Source organism: Cervus canadensis, chromosome 2, assembly GCF_019320065.1.
Source record: "Cervus canadensis isolate Bull #8, Minnesota chromosome 2, ASM1932006v1, whole genome shotgun sequence".
NCBI classification, from domain to species: Eukaryota; Metazoa; Chordata; class Mammalia; order Artiodactyla; family Cervidae; genus Cervus; species Cervus canadensis.
The window spans coordinates 64,029,075-64,042,162 of NC_057387.1; the positions used below are offsets into that span (position 1 = coordinate 64,029,075).

General features: G+C 40.6%; 1 protein-coding gene across 1 annotated transcript in view; it reads right to left on the reverse strand.

Annotated features, from left to right (window-relative positions):
* Positions 1–5,948: 5,948 nt before the first annotated feature.
* Positions 5,949–13,088, reverse strand: part of ST6GALNAC5 (ST6 N-acetylgalactosaminide alpha-2,6-sialyltransferase 5) — a 198,746-nt gene continuing 191,606 nt past the window's right edge. Inside the window, exon 5 of the mRNA XM_043447412.1 lies at positions 5,949–6,655. Coding sequence (XP_043303347.1) covers positions 6,424–6,655 — 232 coding nt within the window. The 3' untranslated portion in view covers positions 5,949–6,423. The remainder of the gene's footprint in view (positions 6,656–13,088) is intronic.

Genomic DNA, 13,088 nt, shown 5'->3' on the forward strand with positions numbered 1-13,088 from the left:
ATTCAGAAACCAAGAGAATGGAAAATCAAAAATCCAAGATGATAGAAGGAACACTCAGGTGGCTTCAAGGGTCATGACAATATTTTCCTTATGTTTGCTTCATAATATATAGATTTGTCACATTATTTGGGATATCTCAAATATTTTGTATACTATGTATATGATATAATAGAACAAGACAAATATTCTCATAGAAATTGCTACCTATATGGTTAAGTTTCTGCCAGGAAGTACGTGATGACCGAAGACAGAGATTCCAGATAGACCCTGTGGTGTCTACCTGACTTTCCCTCTTCCTAGCTTCCTGAGCCTGGAAAAGTTACTGTAGTGCTCTGTGTCTCAGTTTTCACATCTGTAAAAGGGGAGCGCTGAAAGAAATTATGTTTATTTTGTTCATCATGAGGATGAAATGCTTTTATAAATGTAAAGCATTTAGAAAAGTGCCCGGTCCATGGCAAGCTGTGTGTCTGCTCTCATCTTCCTCACTCTGGGGACTGGGTGCACAAACTGTCCTAGTCTCAGCTTACTTATTTTCACAATGGGATCATTGGATTATTGTGAAATAATAAATACAAGAAAAATGACATTGTGCAAAGAACTCATTAGATAATTGATGAAATACAATTATAAAGATTTGACTCAGTGTCATGGATTGCCTGTATTTGGTTTTGAAATCAAAGAACTAGTCACATGGCAAAGAACTAAAGATGCTACTCCTTGAGATGATTTATGTAGTGAGCAATGACCTTCTTATATGTGGAGCTAGCCATGGCATGTACTAGCTTTTTAGTAATGTCCCTGTTGGAATTCAGTTTGAAATCCTGGTATAACATCTCTCTTAATATTTTATTAAATTACATTTTGAAGTTATATTATTTCTGAAAATATGGGTAAGTCTATAATCCTATCCAGTCAGAGGAAAGCATATTTCGCAGTTTCACATAGTGACTTCCAGCCCTTTTTCTATGTTTAAAAATTGAAATTGAGATCACACAATTAAATAATTAGGTGGAAGAGCAGACAGTGTAGGAGCGGAATTCCAGTGTCCACATGTTCAAAAAGGTAATGGTTATGGTGCCTGTAGAGGTCCTAACCAGCAGCTACTCACCTTTGCTGACATACCATTTTGCCCTCTGCAACCAGATGGTCTTCCAAAGCCAGGTGCTGGCCAGGTGGAGTGACTCAGGAGCCTGGGATACTCCACCTGAGGACACCTTTTCTCAAGAGTTCTTTTCCCTCATATTCTGATAGAGATGAAACCATATTAGATGTGTTTCATGGAAACAAAAGGTTGGTGGGGATATTTTATTTTTAAGATAAATATACGGTTATTTTTTATAGACCTTTGGTAACCATCAGTTGAATTCTCAGCAGCTTAATTAAGCTGTCACGTTTAAGGCAGGCTGTACTCATCTCATTTAGCCTCCTTTTTGTAGTTGAATCACAGAAGTCAGAGCCCAAAATGTCTTTGCCTTTTTTGCGTGTGGCATAGCATTTGTCAATATTAAATTTAATTTGTGCTAAGAGCAGCTCACTAACAGTGAGAACACAAAGCTTGCTGAACTTCATTTTGTGAGTTCAGAACAGCCAGCATAGCGAACCTAACAAATTCAGCAATATTATTCTACTGAATCTAGGTCAACTCTGTTGATTAAAAATGTTATAGGTTTAAGGACTGACCCTATAAAAACCCACTTAAAAAATTTAACTATTTTACCACCTATTCTGTCTCTTGTACTTCTTACATGGAAGGATATATACCAATTACCAATCCAATGGGCCAACATTAAGATGTCATCATCAACAACAGACCTTTATTGAGCGCCTATTGTGTGCAAGGCACTGTGCTAGGCATGGGCTACAGAAACAAAGAAGAAAGCAGTCCCTGCTCTCAAAGAGCTTACAATCTAATTAGACTAACAGGACACACACATAAAAAGACAAAAGACAATCCAAGGTAGCATATAATATTAGGTCACTGAGTAGAAACAAACAAGATTGCCACCTATTTATTTATTCATTTATTTTTCATTTCTATGGTGGCTCAATACCCTGAATAGGTGGGGGTGAGGGAGCTGGAATAAAAGGGTTACTCCTGTTCATGTATAATCTGTGTAGATACTCTCTCATCTTTTCCATTCCAAAGTATTTTCTGGCAAGTGCTACAACCTAGGCCATTGGTTCACTTTTACCCCAATGACCTTGGTATTGTAGTTCTCATTGAGGTGGCCTTTTGATAGGATAGCCCACTGTTCTGGCTTTCCTGGGGCTGTCTGGAGTTTAGTACAAGATGTCCAAATTTTGAAATTCCTCCCCTTTTCTCCTCCCTTGACCCTGGAGAAACCAGGACAGTACTTCTGAACTACCTGTTCCTGCAGCTCTCCCACCTACTATGGACATTACCCTGGCAGGACTCACCCCAAATCTGTTCCCCAGTTAGGTCTCTAGTTTAAAAATCTATAAGGAAGACCGTAACAAGCCCCCAAAGACTGCTGGTTTAAGAGCGCACTGTAGACAAAAGAAGACATCAGGAGAGAATGACAACAAAGACAAAATGAGGTTTAAGAGAGAAGCAGTGAGGATGCAAGCAAGACATGACTGGGTGGGGAATGAAAGACGTAAGTGTTAACATCACCTCCTAACACAGAGAGAGTGGGAACACAGGCCCTTCTCTGAGTAGGTCTGTTTAACAACTTGAATAATCACGCCAGTGGAATCCAGGGTATATTTCTGAAATGAGGTCACTCCTACCTAAGCGAAGATATTTGGGTTTATTAAATAGGTACATATGCCTTTAAATAACACTCTCATTCCTAATAGAACTTCAACATTTTCCTTCCTTCTAAATACCCTTACCATCTAAATCAATAATTTTAATTTTGAGGTGAGTTTTTATTTCAAAATGAGGGAATAGCCTTCCACTTTTAATGTAATTCAAATAAATCAGTAACAGAGAGAACCTCAGAAAACAAAGGGAATCTGTCTTGAGTGGTCTTGTTCGGAATCCAGTACACATATCCAGTAGGAACCTAAGGATTCCAAGGAACCTCACAGAAATTTCTCTTTTAAATACAGGACTTTGTGTTTTGCTTTCATTTATTTTTTGGAGAGAAGCTCCAAGCCTGCAATCTTAGGATCTTGGAAGTTCCTGCACGGCTCTGGTTTTATGTCTGGCCCTTAGGAGCACATCCCAGGGTTAGTGAAGCACAGGGGCTTAGTTACCAAACACCCATTAACCATAATGGAAATCACACAGCGAAGGCCCCACGCAGCACACTGAATATTTACCTCCTAATGTTCTTTTAATGTATGTTTTCTTGGGTGAATATTTACTGTAGAATATTAAATGCAAGATTCTTCTTTTTATGGGCCATTTGAAGTGATTGATTTTGTTTGTGCATTCCTGTATCCTTGCCCATAAAGGCTATCTATTGTAATGGCCTCTATTCAAATGTTCTTGTGTTGAAATAACAGACGCCATGGACAGGCCAGCCGTGGCTTTGACTTGCTTCGGTCTTAAAAGCTAGGAGGAAGCTGATGACAAAGCTGGGGAGAGAGGGAAAAGGTATATAACATAATGAGTATGACTCAGGCTTCAAATATAATCGGATATTGAAATCACTGAGGTCTGTAAACGTGGTTTGTAGTTTTTTTTATATCAGAGCTGATTTTAATGGCGTTGCACTGTGTTAAAAATGATAGTCATGAAATGATTTGGCAAGATAGTTCAAATGCTCATAACCAGGTCCAACAGCACAACTTATCAGAATTCTAGGTATTTCCTTTAAATGCTATAATAAAACCACTGACCAAGTAATAATTTCTTACATATTTACACCATATTTTTAAAAAATATAAATTCACATACATATCCTAGCTACATGTAGATTTAAAATATTTCCCAACAAAGCCAGGAATTTCAGAATTCCTTTGATTTACACTCTTTTGAGTATTTGAGAGGGGAGAGTTTTAAAAAAGATGGAGCTATCATATGTTCTTGAAAAACAAAACAAAAACAAAACCCCTAAAACCTAAAGATAACATAGACATTTGAGATTATTATTGGATTCGGTAATATAGCTACATTTTTGCATGTCCCGAGTATGCCTTTCCGAATTTTCATAAAAATAAGACTTGTTAAAGAAGCTATTTACATCTGAGCAATATAATCTCTTCAAGTGATAGGAAATGTGGCCTATGTTCTTATGATTTTTGGTAAGTTAATAAAGCATTGTTTGTTCAGAGTCCGTGCTGTAGAAGAGATTGTGCTGGAATAAAATTCCTTTTGTCTCCTTAAAAAATTGAGAAAATTTAAAGAACACATTCCAATATGTCTTGGACAGACATTTCAATTGTATTGACTTTTTACAGCTCAAGCCACACCACAGTAATACCAATATTGTTTTTGCTATATAAGTATCTGGACTGTGTTTGCATCTCAGTAACAGTACTCCATATAATTAATAGTACTAGTGCAAGAGAATGGAATTTTAGTACTTCATAAGGAAAAGGAAAAGATGGTAATGTGAGAAACCTTCTTTAATCACAAACCAGGTCATGTTTTGTAAAACAACATCAGTCTCCATAAATAATATTTGCTGGTGCCTTCAAATTTGGCATTAGAGAAATTAATTCCTCCTAAGCCATGAGTAAAGAAAACATTGATATATTTTTTAAAAGACTATTTTTGAACAATATTACTTGCATAATTGATATCTTCCATACTAGCTGATCTTGGCTTTGAATAAAATAAGTCCTTTATACTCCTGAAGACCAGGGAACGGCAGTGAATATAAGATTTGCAGTCAGTGAATCTGAATCGTTCATAGGATAAATGAGTCATGTGATGGAAAAATCTTGGGTTCTCTTCTCACAGTTCACGGAGGTGTAGGTCCTTGTTCTTGCAGTCAGAGAACAGCATGAAAGTTCTCCCTCCTGCCTCACTCTCTCACAGAGAATAGAATGAAAGTCTCCCTCCGCAGCCTCCATTCCCCTGCCGCAATACACATCCATTCTCTTTCACTCTTTTGGTGCAAAAAGCACCAGAGAATCAGGGGATGGATCTTTGCCTATGGGGTCCAGGGAGGAGGCATTTTTAAACCACAAGGGGGCGCTAGGTAGTAGGGAAAGTGAAAGTGTCAGTCGCTCAGTCATGTCTGACTCTTTGTGACCCCTTGAACTGTAGCCCACCAGGCTCCTCTGTCCATGGAATTCTCCAGGAGAATACTGGAGTGGGTTGCCACTTCCTTCTCCAGGGGATCTTCCCAACTCAGGGATTGAACCTGAGTCTCCTGCACTGAAGGCAGATTCTTTACTGTCAGCCACCAGGGAAGCCCCTGGGGAGATATAAAAGGCCCCCTAAAATGAGGCTCCTGCGACTGCAGGAGCCCCATCATTCCAAGTATAAAGTCCTTATGTAGATCAATGAGGTGCTCATTGGGAGAATTTCAGATCTGGCATGAAACTTAAGTGATGTCACTGTCCTCGGGTACAGTGACATCACTTTGCAGAAGAGCAAAGTAGGGCTTAAATGGCGTGACCTACATTAATTATCACCCAAGCCAACTGTCTTTCAGTTTCTGTTGTTAGTCTGTTTTCTGTTTGAACAACACAGTTTTTGGTTTTCAATATTGTCATCTGGAGCATTTCTGCATGTTGGAAAATATCACAGTTGCTGTTGAAGCCCGAGGGTTCGAAAAACGCAGTGCAACGTTTTGAAGTCATATACTGCTTGCTAACAATGAGCACTATGAACACAGTAGTTCATCTCCCAGTTCTGGGCCTTTTCCAGTTACCATTCAGGATTAAATAATTAGGAGGGATAAATTACCACATAATCATAATCTATAAAAATACTGGCCTAGCGCACACTAAAAAACTCTCAATAAATAAATATTGGGCATTTGCTTATGAAAGTGAAGATGTACTCTTCAGAAATCATGTCCATATTTTCAAGGCTGCTCTTTATAAATCACACATACAGAGTCCAACAGATAACAAAGGTTATAGTTCAGGTTAGGATACAATTTGATAGAAAAATGACTTTAGAGGTGGTATTTCTACAAAGGGATACATCTAATGCTGAGTTGTTTATGTCTCAGTTTCGAAGGCAATACTTAAAAAGATCCTACACACTTTTTGCCACGGCAGCATCACTGAAATGCGCATTTGGCTCCTAAGGTAACCCCTTTAGAAAGGGACAACACTCACTAGGATGTATTAATTCTGGAATCTTCCCTTATAGACCAACTGCACTACTTGTAGTCATGCCTCAGAGGCATCTATACATGGTACCTCTTGAGGAGGAAGCTGTTTCTGCGACCAGTTCTGTTCCTCTTTCATGTCTGGTTTTTTAGGAAGTTCAGTGGCCCAATGTTTGATACAGTGGGATTCTTAGGATTTCCGTCTGGCCACACACATTCCTCAGAACACAGGTTTATTCTCAGGATGACTTAACGCAAGAGATTCTGGTTTCCAGTCTGGTTGAAAAAAGTGAATATTGAATGTCCGTGCCCAGTTCTTAAAGACTCGTTTCTCTGTGATAAATCGGTGATGACTACCCTTCCGTCCTCGCTCATGGGATAGGTACATTGTACATTCATCAGGTCCAAAAGGTTCATAATAGTGATAAGGTACTGAAAGGTGGTTGGGATCCCTGTAGGAGGAAAATGAAATAATAGATTAAAACCAAAAAAAAAAAACAAAAACAAAACCACCTTTCACTGATTGAGGTAAGATGTTATCTTACCTTCCACACCTTCAAGTTAAATGAATTTCAACAAATGGCTTTTCTGATGTTTAAGCAATATGCACATGGAGAAATTCTGAAGTTGTAAAATAAAGTCAGTGACCATCGTGATCAGTGAGATTAAACATGTGCAATAGGACATTCAGGCTCTTAGGATTTAGAAACTACATAGTCCTAAGACCCAACTATAGTTCTGATTTCCACTCTTGCCCCATACAGTCTGTTTAGCACGAACAGTTATGATAATATTTATAAAACAAAACCAGATCATTCTGCTTCCCCACCCCCACCCCTCTCCAAACCCTCCAGAGGCTTCCATACTAAGAGCATGGCCTACAGGTTGTAAGCTAGCTTCACTCCAGAGCCTCTCCTAACCTACTCAGCCTTGTCTGCTACACTCCTAGCTTACTGGCCTCTCTGGTGTACTCTGCCAAGCTGGTCCCTCCCCTGAGGTCATGGCTCTTGAGGGCAGTTGCTTGGCTGGTACATCCCCTCAGTTAACTCCTTCTCACTGCTGGGGATTGACACAGATGTATCATCCTCAGAGAACCCTTAACCAATGCCTGCCCCCTTCTCTCCATCTCACTTGGATTTATTTTCTTTCTTTTTGTTTTTTTAAATATTTATTATCGGCTGTGCGGGGGCTTAGCGGGATCTTTACTTGCACACTAGCTCTTAGTTGCAGTATGTGGGCTCCAGTTCCCTGACCAGGGATTGAACCCAGGCCTCGTGCACTGGGAATCTTGCCTGGTCCCTGGATTTATTTCCTTATGGCATTAATCAGTTTCTGAAACTGCTGTTGCTGTTTACTTTCTTCTTGTCTACTCACGAGAATAGGCCTTTGTCTTATTCCTAGCAGGTGCTCCATATCCCTGCCTCTATATTCTGCCTCAAAGTAGAAATACTGGCTCTTTCTTAAAGGTAATGTGAACAGGATTAACATGAAGGGTGGTGGGTGCCCTGATGTTGGATTACTAAAATATCTCACCCTCTTAGAGCTCTGGTCTCAGACCAGTTTCCATTCTAGGCCAGTCCACTCCACCTCTTCTGTGTTGAAGTCTAAATGATAAGAACAGTCAAGATATCCCAGTAGATTGCCCTTCCTACTTTGACTTACACTCACCAACCAGCCTTGCTGCAGAAACTAAGTTTTTCTTGTCCTCTTATGGCTTCTCTTAAAAGGCATCCCAGCTTCCTGCAAACCACCTTATAGCCCCTGATGCCCAAGGGGCCCCCTCCCAGCACTCGGCTCCACTCTAAGTACAGTAACTTGGTTTCCCAGAGATGCTCATCCTGCTAGATACCTATACGCTTTCTTCAGAGGAGATCAATACACAAATGGCTTTTAGAGTAGCAACTTCACTGAGGTCAGGGATCGAAGTCTTTTATCAAGAGGGGTGTCGAGTTTGTGGCCCTGACAGCAATAAACCTTTGAGCTTCCTCTCCTCTGAGGTTAAAGTTCTTCCAGGAAGAGAGATTTATTTTTGTCATGCACCATTTAAACATTCCTCATCCTGGGTTGGATGCTATGCTGAGTTAATACTTTGCATCTCTATTATGCTTGTCTCGGAAGTAATTCTGTGTTTTATATTAAGACATCAGATCCTACCCTATCTAGTTATTATAGAATTCACTTAATATTTATTCCCCTGGTGGCTCAGACAGTAAAGAAGCTGCTTGCAATGCAGGAGACCTAGGTTTTATCCCTGGGTCAGGAAGATCCCCTGGAGAAGGGAATGGCTACTCACTCCAGTATTCTTGCCTGGAAAATTTCATGAACAGAAGAACTTTGGCAGGCTACAGTCCGTAAGTTGCAAAGAGCTGGACCCGACTCAGCGACTAACACTTTCACTTATTTATTGCCCTAGAAATTAGAATCCCCTTCAAATTTTACTAGAAGTTGTTTTCAACACAGAAAGTGCATGGTAGGAAAAATTCAAGTTGGAACTGACCAGTATGAAGAAAATAAAAAAGAAATAAAAAGTTGTGAGACATATCTTTCCTAAATTCATATGGCATAATTTGGGGAACCATGCTAAATTCATGTCACCATAGCAGACTTGGGGTTAAGTTTTTACTCCAGTATGCATCAGGTTTTAAATCTGATCCAGCTAAGTTTTGAGCATATTATTGGCATCAGTATGACTAAAGAAACAATCAGGTTTCTAAAAATATCATGAGATTGATTTGGCACCTAGGAATAGAGGGAAATTGGAAACCAGCTAAAGGATGCTGTAGGTTCAATTTCCTTATTCAGGAAGACCATCTCCTTGAATGAAAACACATCTGGCTCCCTGCTGATCTCCTCAAGGGAGAATTAAATTTACATCTTTGGTTATTATGGTTTCAAAGGTGTCCAAATAAGTGGGGGTTGTCTCCACACTTTAAAACTTTGTCCAAATGGCAAAAAAGTGCTTGATGGGATTTATTATAGAAGGCAGAACCGAAGCAACTGCAGGAACAACCTTCCTGTAGATTGTCAGCCTGCTGTTAGCTGTCATCCACTGTGCCATTCAGAAAGGCCTTCCTTCAGAAAATTTAAGGTTATAATTCCTCAAGTTTTTTCTCAAGCTTGACTTTCTATAAGCTGCTATAGGTTTTTTTCCCCTCCACCGGATCCAAATGAATACAACAATAAGAATCAGCAGAATTTCTACATCAGGAGGCTACTGTTGTAGAAGGGAGGATTCTGGCATCCAAGTTGCTGGTGGGGGCCAGGGGTGTTTAGGGAGTGAAGGTGTGGGGGTGCGACGGCTATGGTAATTACAGAGCCAGTCTGTTCCCTTAGTGGCTGCAGCCTGTCATCAGCCCCCCAGGGGCCAGTGTGCGAACAAAATCCTGTAGAATAATGTGAAGAAGGAATTTTTTTTTCTTTACAGGGAAACCAGGTGGGGAGGATAAAAGAACTAATGTTTAGTGCACAAGAGGAGCTTTAAAGAAATACCACTGCCTCTGCTCCACCTCCACAGAGTCTTGTTTAATTGATTTGGAGAGGGTCCCAGGCATAGGTATTTTGAAAACTGACTTGGTTTTGTGTATCAAAATAAATAATGGCAGTATTGAATTGGAAGTCCCACAAAGTAAAATAGAATAAATATCTATGAGTCCATGATGATTTCAATAAATTACTGATTAAATAAATAAATGAGGGAGAAGAAAAAGCATTTCCTTGCAGTATAATTCCAATTAATACTCTAGAAAAAAATGAGGGAGTAGAAAATCGCCATTAGAATAAGGCAGTAATTACTGCAGGCAAGATGCATGACTGAATGAAATATGAGAGGGGGAAAGATGAGAAATAGATTATTTGCATAAAGCACCCCCCCAAGGTATTTAATGACAAAAGGAAGAACTAGTAAATTGACAATGAGTAAACCCAGCAGATGACACCATACCCAAGGGACCAAGGTTAACATCACCAGTAGTAAGATATTTTGAGATCATGTACCTCTTGACACGAAATGCAACTGCTTCTGTGGCATCCTTCTCAGTAATGCATAACCTCAATCTAATAATGAGAAACGATCACACAAATCCAAAGCAATGAATATCCTACAGTAATGAGCAGAATTCTTCAAATGTGTTGGAGTCATGAAAGATATGGAAAGACTTAGGAACTGTCACAGACCTGAGGAGACTAAGGAGACATGATAAGCAAATGCAAAGGGAGCCTGGATTGGGTCCTGGAGGAGACAAAAGACATCAGTAGAAAAAATGGTGAAATCTGAATAAAGCCTGCAGTTTAGTTGAGAGTACTGCACCAGCATTAATGTCTTACTTTTGAGAACTGCACCAGAGTATTAACTTTAGGGGAGCAGGATGAAGGATATATATAAACTCTCTTGTACTATTTTTGCAACTTTTTCTGTAAGTCTAAAACTTTTTCAAAACAAAAAAAATTTAAAAAGATAATAATGTGGGACTTTCCAGGTGGTCCAGTGGTTGGGAGTCTGCCTGGCAATGCAGGGGCTGTGGGTTCTATCCCTGGGTGGGGCGCGGGGGGTGAACTGGGATCCCATATGTCATGGAGGAACTGGGCTGGACACTGCAATGAGTATGGCAACTAGAGAGCCTGCACGCTGCAGCGAGAGATCTCCTTTGACTCAGCAAGGACCTCACGTGCCACAAGTAGGACCCAATGCAACCAAATAATAAATAAATAAATATTTTTTAAAAACGGTGCTCATGCTCAGTCGTGTTTGTCTTTTTGCGACCCTATGGGCTGTAGCCCGCCAGGCTCCTCCATCCATGGAATTTTCCAGGTGAGAAAACTGGAATGGGTTGTCATTTCTTCCTCCAGGGCATCTTCACAACCCAGGGATCAAATCAGAATCTCCTGAGTCTCCTGCATTGCAGGCTGGTTATTTACCACTGAGCCCATGGGGAAGCCCCTTTTAAAAGGTAATAATGTTATAAAGTTCTGTAGGACAGCCTAACATGCAGCCAGGTTGAAGGTGGCTGATTTAATTAAGTCCCTGCCAAATCAGATCTTCAGTTCAGTTTGGTTACTCAGTTATGTTCCACTCTTTGCAACCTCATGGACTGTAGCACCCCAGGCTTCCCTGTCCTTCACCAACTCCCAGAGCTTGCTCAAACTCATGTCCATCAAGTTAGTGATGCTATCCAACCATCTCATCCTCTGTCATCCCCTTCTCCTCCTGCTTTCAATCTTTCCCAGCATCAGGGTCTTTTCAAATGAGTCAGTTCTTTGCATCAGGTGGCCAAAATATTGGAGTTTCAACTTCAGCATCAGTCCTTCCAATGAATACTCAGGACTGATTTCCTTAAGGATTGACTGGGTTTGACCTCCTTGCAGTCCGAGAGACTCTCAAGAGTCTTCTCCAACACCACAGTTCAAAAGCATAAATTCTTCTGCACTCAGCTTTCTTTATGGTCCAACTCTGACATCCATTCATGACTACTGAAAAACCATAGCTTTAACTATATGGACCTTTGTTGGCAAAGTAATATCTCTGCTTTTTAATATGCTGTCTAGGTTTTTCATAGCTTTTATTCCAAGGAGCAAGTGTCTTTTAATTTCATGGCTGCAGTCACTATGCTCATTTTCTAAATTCAGTTCTAGCCACTGATATCACTGGTAGCAGGAGTTGGTGATATGCCATTTTTTAATCTTCTAAAGCTAAGCTTTGCAATTATGAAAAGCTTATCATTAACAGGTAAGCATGGATACTTCCATTTCTGGGTATGAACAGATTGACCCTGATCTCTGGATTTGGCTTGGATTATCTATGAGGCTAAATATCCCAATGAAAGAATGGTGCTTTTGTCTCTCTTTAGAGCTCTCAGACACTCTCTTCAAACATACTTGTATTCTTGGCATGGTATATAGTACCACATGGCTTAAAGCTCAACATTCAGAAAACTAAGATCATGGCATCTGGTCCCATCACTTCATGGCAAATATATGGGGAAACAGTGGAAACAGTGGCTGACTTTATTTTTCTGGGCTCCAAAATCACTGCAGATGGTGATTGCAGCCATGAAATTAAAAGACGCTTGCTCCTTGGAAGGAAAGTTATGACCAACCTAGAGCAACTTCACTTTCACTTTTCAATTTCATGCATTGGAGAAGGAAATGGCAACCCACTCCAGTGTTCTTGCATGGAGAATCCCAGGGACGGGGGAGCCTGGTGGGCTGCCGTCTATGGGGTCGCACAGAGTCGGACATGACTGAAGCGACTTAGCAGCAGCAGCAGACAGCATATTAAAAAGCAGAGACGTTACCTTGTCAACAAAGATCCATCTAGTCAAGCCTATGGTTTTTCCAGTAGTCATGTATGGATGTGAGAGTTGGACTATAAAGAAAGTTGAGTGCTGAAAAATTGATGCTTTTGAACTGTGGTGTTGGAGAAGACATGAGAGTCCCTTGGACTGCAAGGAGATCCAACCAGTCCATCCTAAAGGAGATAAGTCCTGGGTGTTCATTGGAAGGACTGATGTTGAAGCTGAAACGCCAATATTTTGGCCACCTGATGCAAAGAACTGACTCATTTGAAAAGACCCTGATGCTGGGAAAGATTGAGGGCAGGAGGAGAAGGGGACGACAGAGGATGAGATGGTTGGATGGCATCACCTACTCGATGGACATGGGTTTGAGTAAACTCTGGGAGTTGGTGATGGACAGGGAGGCCTGGCGTGCTGCGGTTCATGGGGTCACAAAAAGTTGGACACGACTGAGCGACTGAACTGAACTGAACTGAACTGAACTGGCAGGTAGTCAGGCAAACTTTGAGGAATAGGGTTGAATCAACATCTGTCAAGTGTCCTGGTGGTTCTGAAATTGGCTTGCTCTGGACACTACAGAGCATTCAGAAGAAAG